The following is a 17,135-nucleotide window of genomic DNA, read 5'->3' on the forward strand; positions in this document are numbered from 1 at the left end:
AGCAGGGTGGGGCTCTCCCGCCTTCTGCTCCCTGCCTTGTGCTTGCTGGAAACTGCCTGGGAGGCTGGCTCAGTTGGATCTAGTGGAGGGGCTGCGCGTGGGAGGCTCAAAAGGCTGCTTGAGGAGAGACAGGTTTCTAGATGGAGTCTTGGTAGAGGTTGGCTTCTTCCTCTGGACCGAGGAATGGAGCCAGCGTGAGCCCGTTTGCTGCCCATGGAGACCCCGGTTGACCTCTGAGGCCTTGTGGGGTCCCGCCTGCTCTCCCCGCAGTTACTGTGCTCACGAGGCTGTGCCATTGCTTTTTGTGGGTCGTGTCATGCAGCCCTTGTCATCTCCACAACTTATAGAGGAGGAAACCTGCCCAAAGTCACACAGCTAGAATCCGGCAGAGCCCCCTTTCCTCTTGTGCCTTGAAGTCGCCTTCCACCTCCATGGATTCACCACTTCGTGCTCTTGAGAAACTGCCTCTGTGACTTCTCTTTGTGCTTTGTGCTCAGCCCATCCTTTTTACTCCAGTGAATCTCAGTTGCTAAATCTAATGGACATTTCATGTTATCATCTTCCTCAGTTCTAACACTGCAGACCCCCCCTGCTTTTCCTTCTATCTCCTAGGCCACTTTATCTCTGCCACTTTATTCTCCACTGAAGATAATTAGATATTGCTAGCCCTCAGGCTCAATCCTTGATCTCCTTAAGCAGTCATCAGCACTCACCTTGACTCTGATTTCTAAGGTAGCATGTCTGGCCCAGCCCTTGCCTCTGAGCTCCAGTCCCAAGGCATTGACTGCCTTCTCTTCCCTCTTCCCCCTTCCCCTTTCCCCCTTCCCTTCTCTTCTGTATCTCCAAGGCCATCTTTACACAGAAATATCTCCATCTCTCCCCTGAAGCTCCGCCAGCATCCTCTCCCAGTTTCCTGCCACTTCACTACCTCCAGTTTGTGAGATGCATGTAAACTCAGTCTTTCGTCACCACAGCTACCACCCTGGTCTAAGCCACTGCCCTGTCTCATCTCAGCAGTTATCCCTTCCAGTCAGCCCTCCAAATACTAGCCTGAGGGTCCCATCCCACACTCCCCTGTTAGAGGCAGTGGGGGTGGTAGTGGCTGTGGTCATGGTCCAGGTATGAAAGGAAGGTGGTCAAACCAAGATGGGAACAGTGGATGGTCAGGTAGAGATGCTTTAGAGGGTTGAGTTTAGAGATGTGGAGATTGGAAGTGGGGGAAGGAGGTTCTGTGAGGGCACCTAGGCTTGCCGGGGAGACTTGGTTTTGGGCTGCCTGATTTTTGATGCCAAATAGGTAGCTGGATATTTAGGTCAGAGACCTGAGAATGATATGCATATAGGTGGGTAAAATGTAGGTGGGAATTTAGTGAATCCCAAGGTAGAGTGAGAATAACAAGAGATGTGCAGAGAAGGAAGAGGCTGCAAAGAACACTGAAGAGTGGTCAGAGGGGACTAGCGCAGGGGACCTGTTGCTCAGGAGACTTGAGGGGAGAGGAGCTTTCCAGGCACCTGCATTAAGAGGAGGTTTCAGAGGTGGCACAGATTTGGTTGCAGGGCCATGGATGGCCTTGAGGGGGAGCAGTTTCCCTGAAGCTATGGGGCCAAAGCTGAGCTGCAGAGTCCTAGTGAGGGTTGGTGAGTAGAAACAGTAGCTGCCACAGGATGGCTTTGGACCAGGAGATGTTTTTTTCTTCTCCCAACAGAATAGTTGGTATTTCCAGACCTGGGATATAGCTAGAGGGGTGAGGTGTGGGCCAGTTCCACCACTGCAACCCTTCTGAGCACTGGTGTCCACATTTGGGAGACTGCTTGACTGTGTCCAGCCACACCTGTGGTGCTGAGGCCAGGGTGGCAGGGGGGCCCTGGCCTCTCTGCCTTCTCCTTTGCTGTGGCCTGGTGCTCCACTCGTCACCCCTGACTAGCACCCCACACCATGGGAAGAGAGAAGCCAGGCTCCTCTGTCACAATCACCTGTTGCTGTTGACCAATTCTGTTTGTTCAGAACCACCCTTCAGCTCTTGCTACATGGGCTTAAGTGGGATGTGGGTGACCAAGGGTGCGTACATGCTCAGCACAAAGTATTTTTAAAATCTTCTTTTTATTTACATTTAAGTCAATTACATGCATGTCTTATTTTTTAAACAAGAGTATTAGCAAAATGCATTAAAATTTTAAAATAGCAATTAAATATACAAAAATATATAGCTTACAAAAAACTGCGAATGTTTAAAAATATTCTGCTGCATAATTCTTAGTGTACAAACATGTCTATGAAACCTGAGGTTCAGCATTTCATAAACCTTTTTTTGAGGGAGTTATACGATATCTAGTGAATAAACCCCAATGGGCTTAAAACTATAGGACTAATATCCACTCTTCCTGGCAAAGATCTGTCAAGAGACCCAGAGATGACAGTTCAGGAACACTCTCTTGGAAGACTGAGCTGTCACCAGGAAGGACTTCCTAACACTAGCCCCATCTGCCTCTCCTGCTCTAGCAGGGGGGCCTGGGAGGGAAGGGGTGGATGGAGGGATGGTGTGCACCTGGCCCGAGACACAGGTCCGCCAGCCTTGTACTGGCCCAGGGAGCTGAGAGGGGCTTCATGGAAGAATAGACAAGTCCCTTGATACTGGTGGGGCCCACAATGTGGTTACATGTCCCTGGAGCAGGGAGGCCCTGACACTATAGCCACAGAAGTGAGCACTGGGTCGGTAAGCCAAGTGTGCTAATGCTTGGTCTAAAAGTGGAATAAAACTCTGCATCTTGCAACAACAATTTAGGCTCTGAAGCTGAACTGGAATAATAACATTTACTGAACAAGCCCCTCTGTTTTCCTCATGTTCCCAATCAAATGGAAGCACATTCCATGGCATGTGGAAGCCTTCGTTAATCTACTAAAGGAACATGACCCAGCATTCTCCAGTTATCAACTGCAAATTTCACCAGAATTTAGACACTTTCATCTCCTTTACTCAAATTCCTAAATGCTAATGGTGAAAGACAAGAGGTTCATCAAATGACAGAAGAGTGGAGTTTCACATACAGTTCCTTTGCAAGTTTCAGGTCAGGGGCCCAAGTTGCACTTTTAATCTAGGGAATCCCTGGGCTGCTGTTCTGTGTGACAGGATACCAGGGAGGTGGGTGAGGAATGAGAGGCACAAGTCCATGCCCCTCCCCGCAAGGCTGCCTGGAGGAAGCAGCTTTAACCTGGATCTCCTGCAGGGGCAAGAATGAACTTAATTTTTTTTGTTTTTTAAAGAAAATGTTGGTGGGATAATTTCTGTTGAAAAAACGTTGGGCGAGGAGAAACTCTATGGGAACATTTTCTTTTTAGTGTGTTCACGAAGTGTGGGAAGGGGGGCTTCCCTGGTGGCACAGTGGTTGAGGGTCTGCCTGCCGATGCAGGGGACACGGGTTCGTGCCCCGGTCCGGGAAGATCCCACATGCCGCGGAGCGGCTGGGCCCGTGAGCCATGGCCGCTGAGCCTGCGCGTCCGGAGCCTGTGCTCCGCAACAGGAGAGGCCACAGCAGTGAGAGGCCCGCGTACCGCAAAAAAAAAAAAAAAAAAAAAAAAGGGAAGGGAAAGGGAGTAGGTTCATGAACTTGAACGTTCGGCCATATCTGCTGTTAATGCCGAGGCAGCTGACCACCTATTTGCTTAGCAACATCTGAGACATCTGCCCCACAAAACAAGGATGCCTCAGCCTTCAGTTACTGCTGCTTCTCAAACTCCTGCCTCAAAAACATGGGCTTGCCTAAGAAACCATGACAGTTGTAACCAGACGTCACTGCTGGGCTCTTGGTCCTCACTTGAAACTGGATTGGGAGGCTGAGGTGCAGCTGCAGCCTGTCCAGGCTCCTGCAAAAGCTGCTGCACTGTGCTGTTGCTTTTGGCTGTGGAGCCTGCTCTTGAGTGTCCTGCAACAGACTCAGAAAGATAGGCTGGAAACTGGTTGTGCTGTCTTTTGTTATTTGGGCATCAGTGGTTAGGGTCAGGGAGGGATTGTAGTTTGATTGGGATAGCAAACTAGAATTTCATCATGCTGCAATCAGTGGAAAATATGCCTTATTCAAAAGGAATGTGATTATAGAAATATCCCCCAATTCTGGGCTCACCTTTACAGATATTCTGACTTCTGGGATGGTTCTTCCCACATGACTAGGAATGTTCCTTGAATATACTTGTCTGGTATTACATAAGTAAAAAAGAAAAAAAATTACACACATACACACAGTTGATTCTTGAACAATATAGGTTTGAACTGAGCAGGTCTACTTACACGTGGATTTTTTTCAGTGAATACATTCTACACGATCCAAAGTTGGATGAATCCTTGGATGCCGAACCACGGATATGGAGGGCTGACTGTAAAGTTATGTGCAGGCTGTACAGGGGGTCAGCGCCCCTAACCTGTGTTGTTCAAGGGACAACTGTGTGTGTGTGTCTGTGTGTATATATATATATACACACACATACCCACACCCCATGCACATGTACATACATGTGTGTGTACTTGTACATGCATAAATAATCTCTGGAAGAATCCACAAGGAACTAATAGTGGGTGCTGAAGGGGTGAGGAACTTGGCTTGCTTGGAGGTCAGGGATGCAAGGAAGACTTAACTGTTTATGATTTGTGAACCACTTTAAGGGATTACCTATTCAAAAAATTAAGGAATATTCAGCACTGAGCAACCATGTTGGGGAGCACCGTGGGCAAAGGTAAATGGAAGTGACTAAGGAAGATAAAGAGGGGAAAGGGAAGGGAGCCAGGTGAACTGGGACCCAGGGGAGAGCCCCTACATCTCAGGAGGCTCTCTGCTGAGGTTGTTTCTTCAGGGACAACAGAGGAGCCCCATGTGGCCAGTTGACTAGTGTCAACTAGTAGCACCAGCCCCCATGACTCTAGGCCTGCCTGCTGGGCTCCAGACATGGTGGCCAATTCCCCACAAAAGCTGGTGGGGACACCCTTCCTACAATCCCTGGGTGGGCGGATAAGGAAACAGGCTTTGGGAGGCTAACTTGCAGGAAGGCACGTAGCTAGTGAGTGGCAAGGGGGTGATTCAAATCAAGCTGAGCACGTTTTCTCTACAGAGCTCTGGGGATGCCTCCCTGTGTGCATTTCATAATTCCCAGAAAACCTCTCAGAAAAAGTTACTACAGTCATTCAGGGCAGCTTAGCAGAATGAGACCAGGCCATGAAGATGATAGGCTTTGGAGTGGGTAATGTGGAAAGGAACAGGGCGTGAGGTCATTCGTTTGATGGATTTGAGGGGCTAGGCACTGGGGAAAGGATCTTTGTCAAGACTTGTCAAGAACAGTGTGTTTGGCAATGGTGTGAGGTCCCCTGTATCCTTCAGCCCAGACTTCCCCATGGGCCACCTGCTCCCATCTGGCCATTACTGTCTTGTCCTGTTCCTTGGCTAGGGCCTTAACTACTAGGGATAGGCCTAACCAAATCACTGTGGCAAAGAAAAGCAGCAGATGACAACTAGCATGTTAGGCCTACTCAACCAGGAATCAAGTCAGGCTGGTTTTGTTCCCTGTTCCTAAAGCCAGCTGAATTCAGCTGTACCCCTAGTAACAACTAGATAATGATTCACCCACCCATGGAGTCCAGTTGAGTCTGAGTTTTGCTCCACTAACCCACAGCACGCAACACCCAATCTCTGAGTCGCTTAAGACACATTAAGATGAAGTTAAAAAATCACATTACCTGCCAGTGGCCCCAAAGCAGACCAGAGTCCTCACATGTCTACAGATTAACAAAAGGTCAACAACTCATGGAGATAGATTTGGACAGGGCAGCCTCACTGGTCTCACTGTGAGGTGTGAGCTTGATCAAAGAGTATTAAGGGATCCTTGTTCTTTAAAAATGATTGTTTTTGAATGGAGATTTGACCTTGTCCTTCACATAAAACTGTGATTTTAATCAGAATTAAAGGAAGACATAAATTAAACCCTGGCCGTTCTCAGTTACAGCAGTGCAGCACAGGGACGTTCTGGAGGAGGACCCAGATGTGGGGAGCAAACACATTCACGTTGTGTTGCTAAGAATAATAACTACTACTGCAGGTGACACTGGCCATGCTGCAATAGAAGGACACCAAGCCAAGAAAGGGAAGATGACTACAAGCAGAGCAAACACTCTTAACCCCTCCAGTGTCAAGCCCCACCTTCGAAGAGCTGGGTTTTTAAAAGCCCTGCACATTCACAAGTGTTCAGGTCATGGTGTAAAGCAGACCCATGATGGTGCCTAGGGAGTGCACAGCACTCTCAAGCTTTCCTCTAATGGATGGGCTTCGAATGTCTGGTCCAACTGGCCTTTAGCTGTGACACTGAGATGAATTAATTTGCCTCCTTACAAACAGAGGGACTTCGTGAGGCTGTCTCCTTGGTACTGATGCACTGAAAGGCTATAATCCTACAAAAGCTGTGAGATGAAATAATTTGCAGTATAGAACACAAGAATTCCTCCTTTGAAGGGAAAAGTTCTATTTCCTATTGGAACCCCATAACTAAGAGGTGACATTTGTCCCAAAGCCATTATGTGAAAATGGTGAGTGTTGGCTATGAATGAGGCTAGTCCAGAGTAAGCCTACTTCTGACAGTGGTCACTGAAAACATTTCACTATCAACTGGGTGCTCTGCAGCATTCAACTCTGTTGTGCTACAAAATAGAGAATGCAGAAACGGAGGGTGAAAGTAGGTGTACAAATAGTTCTTTTCATGGGTGCCAGATAGACTAAGGCTTTCATATAAAAATATTCCACACTTCCCTTGCCCTGTTTAAAGAAGCAGTCCAGTTAGCATACCATGAATAGGTCACACATAGGGTACAGCCAATTCCGACCAACTGGATTTGTAATTTCCCAAACTGGATTCTGCCCAGAACTTTTCTAGGCTAATGGGAATTTTCCTCCTCATCTGATCCCAGCCACCTGAGCCAAGGACAGGTTCCCTCGCCCATTCTAAGATGGTAGAGGCTGGATTCCAAGAAAATTCCTGGAGATATGCCATGAACAGAGTAGCAAAGTTTCCTCCACTCTCTCCGTATCATGCAGGCTGTATTTCCAATGAGAAACTGCCCCCACTCATACTTGCGGGATGGAGCAGAGAGGCGAAGCTGTTGATGAGGAGTCCCACCCCTGTGATGGAGGGAGGTGGAGAGCAGGGCTGTGGAAGAGCACTTTCTCTCTGACCCAATGCTGTTTCACATAGCTAACTTATAAAATAGTCATGAATCCTGCTGTACTGAGTCATTTCTAGAAAAGTTGGACAGAAAGAGCCAAAAAGCAGCATGCATTTCTCCCCTATAAAGACAAGTTATCCAAGTCCAAATACTGAAGCACACACCAATGGTGAATAGCCTTGCAGGAGCTTCCTGAAACTATTCACAATTTCTAGCATTTCCCTGGCTTCAGAATTACATAGGGATCTTATTTGGGATACTTTAAGTTGTTAAGTCAACGATGGGCATTTTCTTTTGAGTAGAAAGAGAGGGAAGAGAACAGAGAAGGATGGGGAGAAGCAAGGGGGTTAGCATCCTCCTCTCAGCTCAGCAGGGCCAAGGGGACTGGCCGTTATCAGTAAGATGCTCCTCTTTGGAGCCATATGAGGGGCTTACAGCAGCTTCCTACTGAGGCAGTGGGCCAAGACCAGCAGGTATGCTGGAGCCACACTGCATACGTGGGAATGTGGGCAGCATCCTGAGGCCCCCAGGTCATACAGGGACAGCATGGGCTCAGAGGCCCACCCCCTGCTGGGGCTCCTGATGGCAGCTTGGCTGTGCCTCACTGGTGAGTAGGAGGGGAAACAAGAGGAAATGGCTTTTGACCAGACCTTTCCAAGCACATCTAATGTTTTTAGCTTAGATGATTTGATAAGCAGGTGGTGTGAACTTGAGGCAGGACCAGTGGTGACGGGTACTGCTGCTTTTTTGTAACCAAAGCCCTTGGGTTCCAAGATGGCCTTATCAAAGGGACATAACGTGAAAAGCCTTGTTGGCACTGCCTCCGGCACTGCAGCCGGTTGTGCTTGGGCTGAGGTAACCACTGTTTTTACTTGGCTGGGGCTGCTAGGAGGGTTTGCTGCTGCAAAGGCATGCACTGCCTGCATAGAAGCTCATGTGTCCACAGGGTCAGGGTGGGGGTGGCTTTAAAGACCTGCACTCAGTTCCCTTCTCTAACACTTGTGTTTCTCGTCCTTTCTGCTTGATAAAGATTCACCTTGACATGGAGATAAGTGTCTGGGAGACAGTGCAATGGAGTTAGCAAGAGACCCTCATGAGGTTCTCGAACCAAACCCGCAGGCTCATCTACTCCTCTTCTCTTGGCATGGGGTGGTGTCAGAGTGCTTTGGTTGTCACAAGACCCAGAAGTCTCGGTTCCCAGCCTAGTTGGCCCAAGAGTTCATTAGACAAAGGAAGCGGCAGCTGGTGCCCCAGGTAGTGCAGCCAACACAGAGACTGCTTGTGTTCCTCCTGGCTCCACGCAGACATTGGCTCCTGCAACAGTTTGATCCTTGTGATGAGCTATACAATGTTCTCTGCCCCGGGGAGGGGCCCCTGTGGGGGTCCACGGTCCTGCTTACTATGCAACTGGGCCAGCTGCAGAACCGGCATGTTGCACAGTGGACATACTTTGCGAACCTCCAGCCACTTAATAAGGCACCTGCAGAACGAGACACCACAAGAAGGAAGATGTCAGTCCCATGCTCGTGGCACCCCCTGCCCACATGCCTCATATGTAGAACATGTCTGTTGCTCAGAGGTGGGGACTGGAGTGAACAGCCAGGTCCCAAAGAGTTCTACCACTGGGTGGAGAATGAATTTCACCCTCTGGAGGAACCAGACTCCAGTTTTCCAAGAAGCTACAGTCAGTATGCTATACCCTCAGTCATCCATGACTTCTTAAAGAATGAAGTACATTGAGGAGGGTGGTGGGAAGGAGGAGAAATGAAGTTTTCTAATAGAAATACAAAACACATAAAATTACTAGAGAGGGGGAATGTTAAATATGTCTGTAGGAAGGGGGAGGAGATGGTCCCACACTACTATTTACATTCAGACTATTTATTTTGATTTAAAATAACTATGGTTTAGATTAAAATGTTTTTAGGAAAGGAAACTCTCATTGGAAAGTTCCAGTAAAACAGCTCTTTATAGCCTGGGCTCCAAGGAGGTGTGGGCTTGTCTGGGCTCTGCCTGAAGTCCGGCCTTGGTATTCACGTTCCACCACCACTCTGATCCCTCCTAATGTCACACACACAAAACAGCCTGTAGGGCGCTCAGCTTTCTGCATTATAAACCAATCATGAAGCCATCAAGCTTGTCTGGCACTGCCCCAAGCCTACAAGTGAGTTGGTCAATGTGCCTCAAACTCAGGTCCTCTTAAATAATTCCACACCAATACTTACTTTCTGTGGAAGGCATGCTTACATGGACAAATCCCCAACTCATCTCGAGGCTTGAAGTCTTCTAGGCACACTGCACAGAGCTGAAAGACAGATTCACAGATGAGGCAAAGTATCTGCTAAGGACTCTCCCAGGCCAATGTAAAGTGCAGGCACCCGAGGCCCAGCCATTTGAAGGGACTTCAAATGTCCCACAACTCTTTAAGTGAAAGAAACAGGCTTGAATCGGCAAGGTCTTCTGAAGAAGAATCTCCTGCTCTTCCTGTCATGTGTCTTCAAGATGGAGGGCAGATGGGAGAAGACAGAAAGCGAGAGGCAGGTTCCTTTACTTCAGTCCATCAGCAGAGTCTGACTTAGGTTTATTCTCACCAGATAGACTGAGCATAATGTAATTTTCTGTGCTGTGCCAAGGGGCTGACTTTCTGCAGGGAATGCTCTGACTGCTCAGCAGCAGGGCCCCTGAAGGGACTACTCACACCCTGGGGCAGGCCCTGGGGCTCTCCTTTCTCCAGTTTTCATAACGTGGAAACTATAATCCATGGCACAGCCTGCAGTAGTATGCTTCTTGTAGTTCCTGGGGCCCCTTATTTTGGCACTGTCCTTCTGTCAGTGTCTGTCTTTGTCTTATAAAAAGTTATTCAAGAGTCACTGAATTTAACCTTATGAAAATGTGCAGATGGGGCAGGATTGTTCTGACAGGTGGCTAGCCTCCACTGCTTGGAAAGAAGCCTTCTTCAAAGCCAGATGCTGCGTTCCAACCACTACTTGGGCACTTACCAGTGCCCAGGGACACCAAGTATCATCCCATTTACTCACTTTACAAATGGGGAAACAGAAACTCAGAGCAGTAACCATGTTGCCTGAGGTGAGTGGCCAGGTCTGGCTGGGGACCAAGGTCTGTTACACTTTCATCTGCCCAAAGCTTGCACTCCTCCCTGCTTGCTTCCCTGTCCATCTCCAGGGATCCTGGTTCAACCATCACCATTTCTTGTCCAGACTGCTGACCTGCCTCCCTGTCACCTGTTTCTTAACCTATAACAAGTAACCCAGTATTCTTAAGTTATGTGACAGGACACATGGCTTTTGGTGTCCCGTGGCCAGTGCTGTGGCTGTTGGTCTTCCAAACCCTTCTCCAGGGAGCTCTCAGGGCCTTGTGTATATAGCAGACAAGATCTTCACAGGAGGAGGAGCATGGATACCTGTCTTATCAGATTTGGCATTACTGCTGAGACAGGAGAGCAGGGAGGAAGGCAGGACAGATGGCTGGCCTTGGCTCGGACACCCAAGCTGTGTGACTTCTGCCATCATGATGCCTCTCAAGCTCTGTTGCTTCATCTGTAGAGTGAGGATCCTACATACCCCCAACCCCCTGCCTGGGACTGTCATCAGCTCAGGTTGGGGGCAGGCCTGAGGAGGCAGTAAGGCAGTCTACCAATACCAGTTGTTTTTATTCATGTTTAAATTTAGTGATGGGTGTACTACTTTCAAGCCCATTTTTGTTTTCTGGAGGAAGGTTAAGAACAAGCTGTGGGTAAAGATGAGAAACTAGCGGTTCCAGCCTTGGGATGATCTTTTTTGGGCTTCTGCTTCCCATCTGTAAAGGGAGAATGATGTTCCCACCTCCTACACTGTGTGAAAAGGTCCTCTGGCCTTAACCCAGCTTCCCTCCCAGCATAGCCTTCTGAAACAGGGTGAGGACTGCTGGCTCTGCCCTGTAGAGATTCAGTGCTGATCCTACCAAAGGGCAAGACGTTGCTTTGGTTATTTTTCCAGAATCCAAAATTAGATTTATAGCCTTTTCAAATGGAGTTACTATTAATGGCTATTACGTTCTTCTTAAAAAATTCTAAAACCATAGTCACCTGAAAAAAAAAACCAAGATAAATTCTGACGTGTTAAGCACTAAAGTTGACCAAAAGCCAAGGTCAGTCATGAAGAGAAAAGCCTTAGATCTGACTTCTTAGAAGTTCCCTCAAGGGTCAAACTAGTTTTACAAATTTACAGATCATATTTTGCAAATGAGCTTTGCTTTCTAGTATTTCAACAAGATTGTTTCTCTCATTCCTTTTTAAAAATGGAGATATATAATTCACACATCATAATATTCACCCCTGTAAAGTGTACAATTCAGCAGTTTTTCATATATTCATAGAGTTGTGCAACCATCATACTAATTCCAGAACATTTTTATCATCTGCCTCCAAAAGCCCATGTCCATAAGCAGTCACCCCCCATTCCACCTTCTCCCCTGGCAACCACTAATCAACTTCCTGTCTTGATGGATTTGTTTATTCTGGTCATTTCAAAGTGGAATGGAATCATGTAATGGTATCATACAACATGTGGTCTTTTGTGCCTGTCTCCTTTCACTTAGAAAGATACCTTCAAAGTTCACTCATGCTGTAGCATGAATCAATACTTCATTCTTTTTTGTGGCAAAATAGTATTCCGTTATATGAATATACCACATTTATCCATTCATCTGTTGATGGCCACTTGGGTTGTTTATACCTTTTGGCTATTGTGAATAATCTTGCTCTAAACATTGGTGCACAAGTATCTGTTAAGAGTTTTCATTTCTCTTGGGTGTATATCTAGGAGTAGAATTGCTGGGTCATATGGTAGCTCTATGTTTACCTTTTTGAGGAACTACTAAACTGTTTTCCAAAGTGGCCAAACCATTTCACATTCTCACCAGCAGTGTATGAGGGCTCCAATTTCTCCATATCTTCAGGTTATTATTATTGTCTCTTTGATTATATCCATCCTAGATGGTATGAAGTGACATCTCATTGGGGGTTTGATTTGCATTTCCCGAATGACTAACAATGTGCTTACTGGCCATTTGTATACCTTCTTTGGAGAAACGTCTTTTCAAATTCTTTGCCCGTTTTTTAGTTGGGTAATTTTTCTTTTTATTATTGAGTTGTGAGACTTCTTTATATATACTAGACACAAATCCCTTATCAGATAGCCAACTGATTTTGACAAAGGTGCAAAAGCATTTCAATGGCAGAAGGACAGCCTTTCCAACAAATGGTGTTGGAGCAATGGGACATCCATAGGCACCAAGAAACCAAAAAAGATTGATAAACTGGATTTCATCAAATTTAAAAACTTTTGCTCTGCAAAAGATCCTGTTAGGATAAAAAGACTGGGACAAAGTATTTGCAGATCTTTTTATTTTGTAGGCTTTTTATTATTGAGTTGTAAGCGTTCTTTATGTATTCTGGATACCAAACTCTTATCAGATATAAGATTTGCAAATATTTTCTCCCTGTGGTTTGTCTCTTTACTTTCTTCTTTTTTTTCAATGTCTTTAAAAAAATATTTATTTGGCTGCATCGGGTCTTAGTTGTGGCACGCAGGATCTTTCGTTGTGGTGAGTGGGCTTCTCTCTCTAGTTGCGGCGTGCGGGCTCCAGAGTGCACAGGCTCAGTAGTTGCAGCGTGTAGGCTCTCTAGTTGTGGCATGTGGGCTTAGTTGCCCTGTGACATGTGGGATCTTAGTTCCCCCATCAGGGACTGAACCCGTGTCCCCTGCATTGGAAGGCAGATTCTTAACCACTGGACCACCAGGGAAGTCCCTGTCTCTTTACTTTTTTTTTTTTTTTTGCAGTACACGGGCCTCTCACTGTTGTGGCCTTGCCCGTTGCAGAGCACAGGCTCTGGGACGCGCAGGCTCAGCGGCCACGGCTCACGGGCCCAGCCGCTCCGCGGCATGTGGGATCTTCCCGGACTGAGGCACGAACTCTCAACCACTGCGCCACCAGGGAAGCCCCTCTTTACTTTCTTGATAATGTCCTTTGAAGCACAAAAGTTTTAAGTTCTGATGAAGTTCGATTTATCTAGTTTTTTCTTTGGCTGGTTGTGCTTTTAGGTGTTGTATATAGGAAATCATTGTCTAATCCAAAGCCACGAAGATATATATTTATGTTTACTTCTAAGAGTTTTGTTGTTTTAGTTGTTACATTTAGGTCTTTGATTCATTTTTGAGTTCCTTTGTGTATGATGTGAAGCAGGGCTCCAATTTCATTCTTTTTTGTGTGTATCTAGTTATCCCAGAACCATTTGTTGAATAGACTACTCTTTTCCTATTGGATGTCTTGGCACCCTTGTTGAAAATCAGTTGACCATAAATGTATGGGTTTATTTCTGAACTCTCATTTCTATTCCATTCTATTCCATTGATCTGTATGTCTGTCTATCTGCCAGTATCACACTGTCTTAAATACTGTAGCTTTGCAGTAAGTTCTGATATTGGGAGGTGTGAATCCTCCAATCCTCTCCTTTTTTAAGACTGTGTTTGGCCATTCAGGGTCTTCTGCATTTCCATGTGAATTTTAAATTCTGCTTGTTAATTTCTACAAAAAAAAAGAAAGGGCAGCTGTGATTTTGACAGGAGTTGTGTTGATTTTGTAAATATCTGGGGGGAATACTGCTATATTAACAATAGTAAGTCTTCCAAACCATGAACAAAGGATGTCTTTCCATTCATTTAGGTCTTCTATAATATCTTTCAATGATGTTTTATAATTTTTCAGTGTACAAGTCTGAGCTTCTTTTGTTAAATTTATGCCTAGGAATCTTGTTCTTTTTGATGCTATTGTAATTGGAATTGCTTTCTTAATTTCATTTTCAGATTGTTCATTGCCACTGGATAGAAATACAGCTGATTTTATTTATTTATTTAATTTACTTTATTTATTTTATTTTTGGCTGCATCGGGTCTCAGTTGCGGCACACGGGATCTTCATTGAGGTATGTGGGATCTTTTGTTGCAGCGTGTGGGCTTCTCTCTAGCTGTGGCCTGCGGGTTTTCTCTTCTCTAGTTGTGGCACGCAGGCTCCAGGGCACGTGGGCTCTGTAGTTTGCCGCGTGCAGGCTCTCTAGTTGAGGCGTGTGAGCTCAGTAGTTGTGGCGTGTGGGCTTAGTTACCCCACAGCATGTGGGATCTTAGTTCCCTGACCAGGGGTTGAACCCACGTCCCCTGCATTGGAAGGCAGATTCTTTACCACTGGACCACCAGGGAAGTCCCTACAGCTGATTTTTGTATATTGATCTTTATCCTGGAAATTTATTGAACTCATTTATCTTGTGATTTTTGGTGGATTCTTTAGGGGTTTCTGTGTTTACAAAATCATATCTGCAAATATAGCTTTACTTCTTTCTTTCCAATCTGGATGCCTTTGATTACTTTTTCTTGCCTAACTGCTCTGCCTAGACCCCTCCAGTACAATGCTGAATAAAAGTGATAAGAGTAGGCATCCTTGTCTTGTTTCCCCTTAAGAGGAAAAGCTTTCAGTCTTTCATTAAGTATGATGTTAGTTGTGGGTTTTTTTAAAAATTTTTATTTATCTATTTATTTATTGGCTGCTTTGGGTCTTCGTTGCTGCGTGTGGGCTTTCTCTAGTTGCGGTGAGTGGGGGCTACTCTTCATTGCGGTGCGTGGGCTTCTCACTGTGGTGGCTTCTCTTGTTGCGGAGCACAGGCTCTAGGCACGCAGGCTTCAGTAGTTGTGGCATGTGGGCTCAGTAGTTGTGGCTTGGGGGCTCTAGAGTGCAGGCTCAGTAGTTGTGGCGCACGGGCTTAGTTGCTCCGCGGCATGTGGGATCTTCCCAGACCAGGGCTTGAACCCGTGTCCCCTGCATTGGCAGGCGGATTCTTAACCACTACACCACCAGGGAAGCCCAGTTGTGGGTTTTTCATAGAAATCTTTATCAAGTTGCAGAAGTTCCCTTCTGCTTCTAGTTTATTGAGTATTATCATAAAAGATGTTGAATTTTGTCAAATGCTTTTTCTGCATCTATTAAGGTAGTCATGTGTTCTCCCTACTCCTTTATTCTGTCAATAGGGGGTATTACATTGACTCCTTTTCCTTTGTTGAACCAACCTTGTATTCCTGGGATAAATTCCATTTAGTTATGATATATAATCCTTTTTATATGCTGCTGAATTTGGTATGCTAGTATTTTGTTGAGGATTTTTACAACTATATTCATAAGGAATATTGGTTTGGAGTTTTCTTTTTTTATGATGTCATTGACTGGTCTTGATATTAGGGCAATACTGGCCTCATAGAATGAGGATAGGAAACATTCCCATCACTCTTCATTTTTTGAAGTCAAAGAATAGATCCTTTGCAGCCAGTTAAGCCAACTGTGCTCTTTTCCACATGGGGGCCTGGTGCGCAATGGCTGCAAACAGCAGCCTCCTCGGTAGTGTATGCAGCCTGTTGCCTGTATGGGTTGCCCTAAGGGACCTTGGAGACAGCCCTTTCCAATGGACATTAATGATTGGCATGCTGTCCCCAATCTAGGCTCCAGACGGGTATGCGTGGTGCCTTTGGAAAGCCCCAGGGTACAGTGGCCAGGGTCCACATTGGCCAGGTCATAATGTCCATCTGCACCAAGCTGCAGAACAAGGAGCATGTGGCTGAGGCCCTCCGCAGGGCCAAGTTCAAGTTCCCTGGCCGCCAGAAGATCCACATCTCCAAGAAGTGGGGATTTACTAAGTTTAATGTAGATGAATTTGAAAACATGGTGGCAGAAAAGTGGCTCATCCCAGATGGCTGTGGGGTCAAGTACATCCCTAATCGCGGCCCCCTGGACAAATGGCGGGCCCTGCACTTGTGAGAGCCTTGGTGCTGCCCCCTCCTCACCCATGCCCACCAATAAACACTACTTTCTTGTCAAAAAAAAAAAAAAAAAAAAAAAGAATAGATCCTATCAGCCCTGTCAGAAACAGGGCTAGGACATCCATTTACTGATTGGTCAGTCTATAGATACTTGAGTTTATTTGTTTTACATGTTATTGATGGCATCTGCAGAGAACAAAAGGAAGCCAGGTCACGGCATTTCAAAGTAATTTTTTACAGCTTGAGGAACAGCAGAAGCTTCAAGTTTGTGGGTGCAGTAGGGGCATCATAATGTGAAGGCTCCAGACTCAGAAAGATAGGGTCACCTTCTTTCTCCACACTCAGAAGCTAGAGGACATGCCCATTTTCCTCAACTTTCTTAAACCTCAATTTTTACAAAAGCAAAATAAGGAATAATACTTACCTCACCTAAATTTTTTAAAGTGTCAGTTCCCTTGCTCCTAAGATAAATTATATGAAGAAACAGACATCTTGGTAATTTTGCCACCTTGTATACATGATTCCATTTTCTTTACACTGAGATTATACCCATAAATAAAACAAATTTCAAGGGAAAAATGGCTTTTAGTGACCATAGCATATATACTGGAAAGAAGCCTAATTTTCTAATATTCACAGAGTGCATGATCCCTAAAATGACCAAGAAGGAAGGACTTGACAATTTTCAAGGGGTTGACACAGTCTATAAATTTACCTCAAAATGCAAGCTAGGGAGTGGAGAGTCATGTGGGGAAGACAACGTCACACAATGAAAATGACCCACAGCTCAGGGAATTTAGCCAAAATGATTTTCTTTTAAATATACAATCATTCTTTGATGGTGGTAGTGAACACTAATATACCTTTCCTTGAATGGTTACGAGGATAATCATATCTTTTGCAAAGGCAGCATTCCCAGTTCAGACGTGTCATTTAAGGTTGGAATCTTTAAAAGCTATGAAAGCACTCTAAACATGGCTGTGCTGCTCAGGAAAGATCTGACTTTCCTGTTCCAAACTGAAGTGCAGTGGGACGTCCGTTCCATGGCCCTCATGTGTTCGTGTGCTCAGCCCTTTACTGTC

General features: G+C 45.8%; 1 protein-coding gene across 1 annotated transcript in view; it reads right to left on the minus strand.

Annotated features, from left to right (window-relative positions):
• Positions 1 to 2,021: 2,021 nt before the first annotated feature.
• Positions 2,022 to 17,135, minus strand: part of RNF24 (ring finger protein 24) — a 142,449-nt gene continuing 127,335 nt past the window's right edge. The window contains exons 5-6 of the mRNA XM_082644365.1: positions 9,421 to 9,500; positions 2,022 to 8,675 (exon numbers count right to left, since the gene is read on the minus strand). Coding sequence (XP_082500491.1) covers positions 8,537 to 8,675; positions 9,421 to 9,500 — 219 coding nt within the window. The 3' untranslated portion in view covers positions 2,022 to 8,536. The remainder of the gene's footprint in view (positions 8,676 to 9,420; positions 9,501 to 17,135) is intronic.

The sequence above is a fragment of the Mesoplodon mirus genome (assembly GCF_964341445.2).
Source record: "Mesoplodon mirus genome assembly, chromosome: 15".
NCBI classification, from domain to species: domain Eukaryota; kingdom Metazoa; phylum Chordata; class Mammalia; order Artiodactyla; family Ziphiidae; genus Mesoplodon; species Mesoplodon mirus.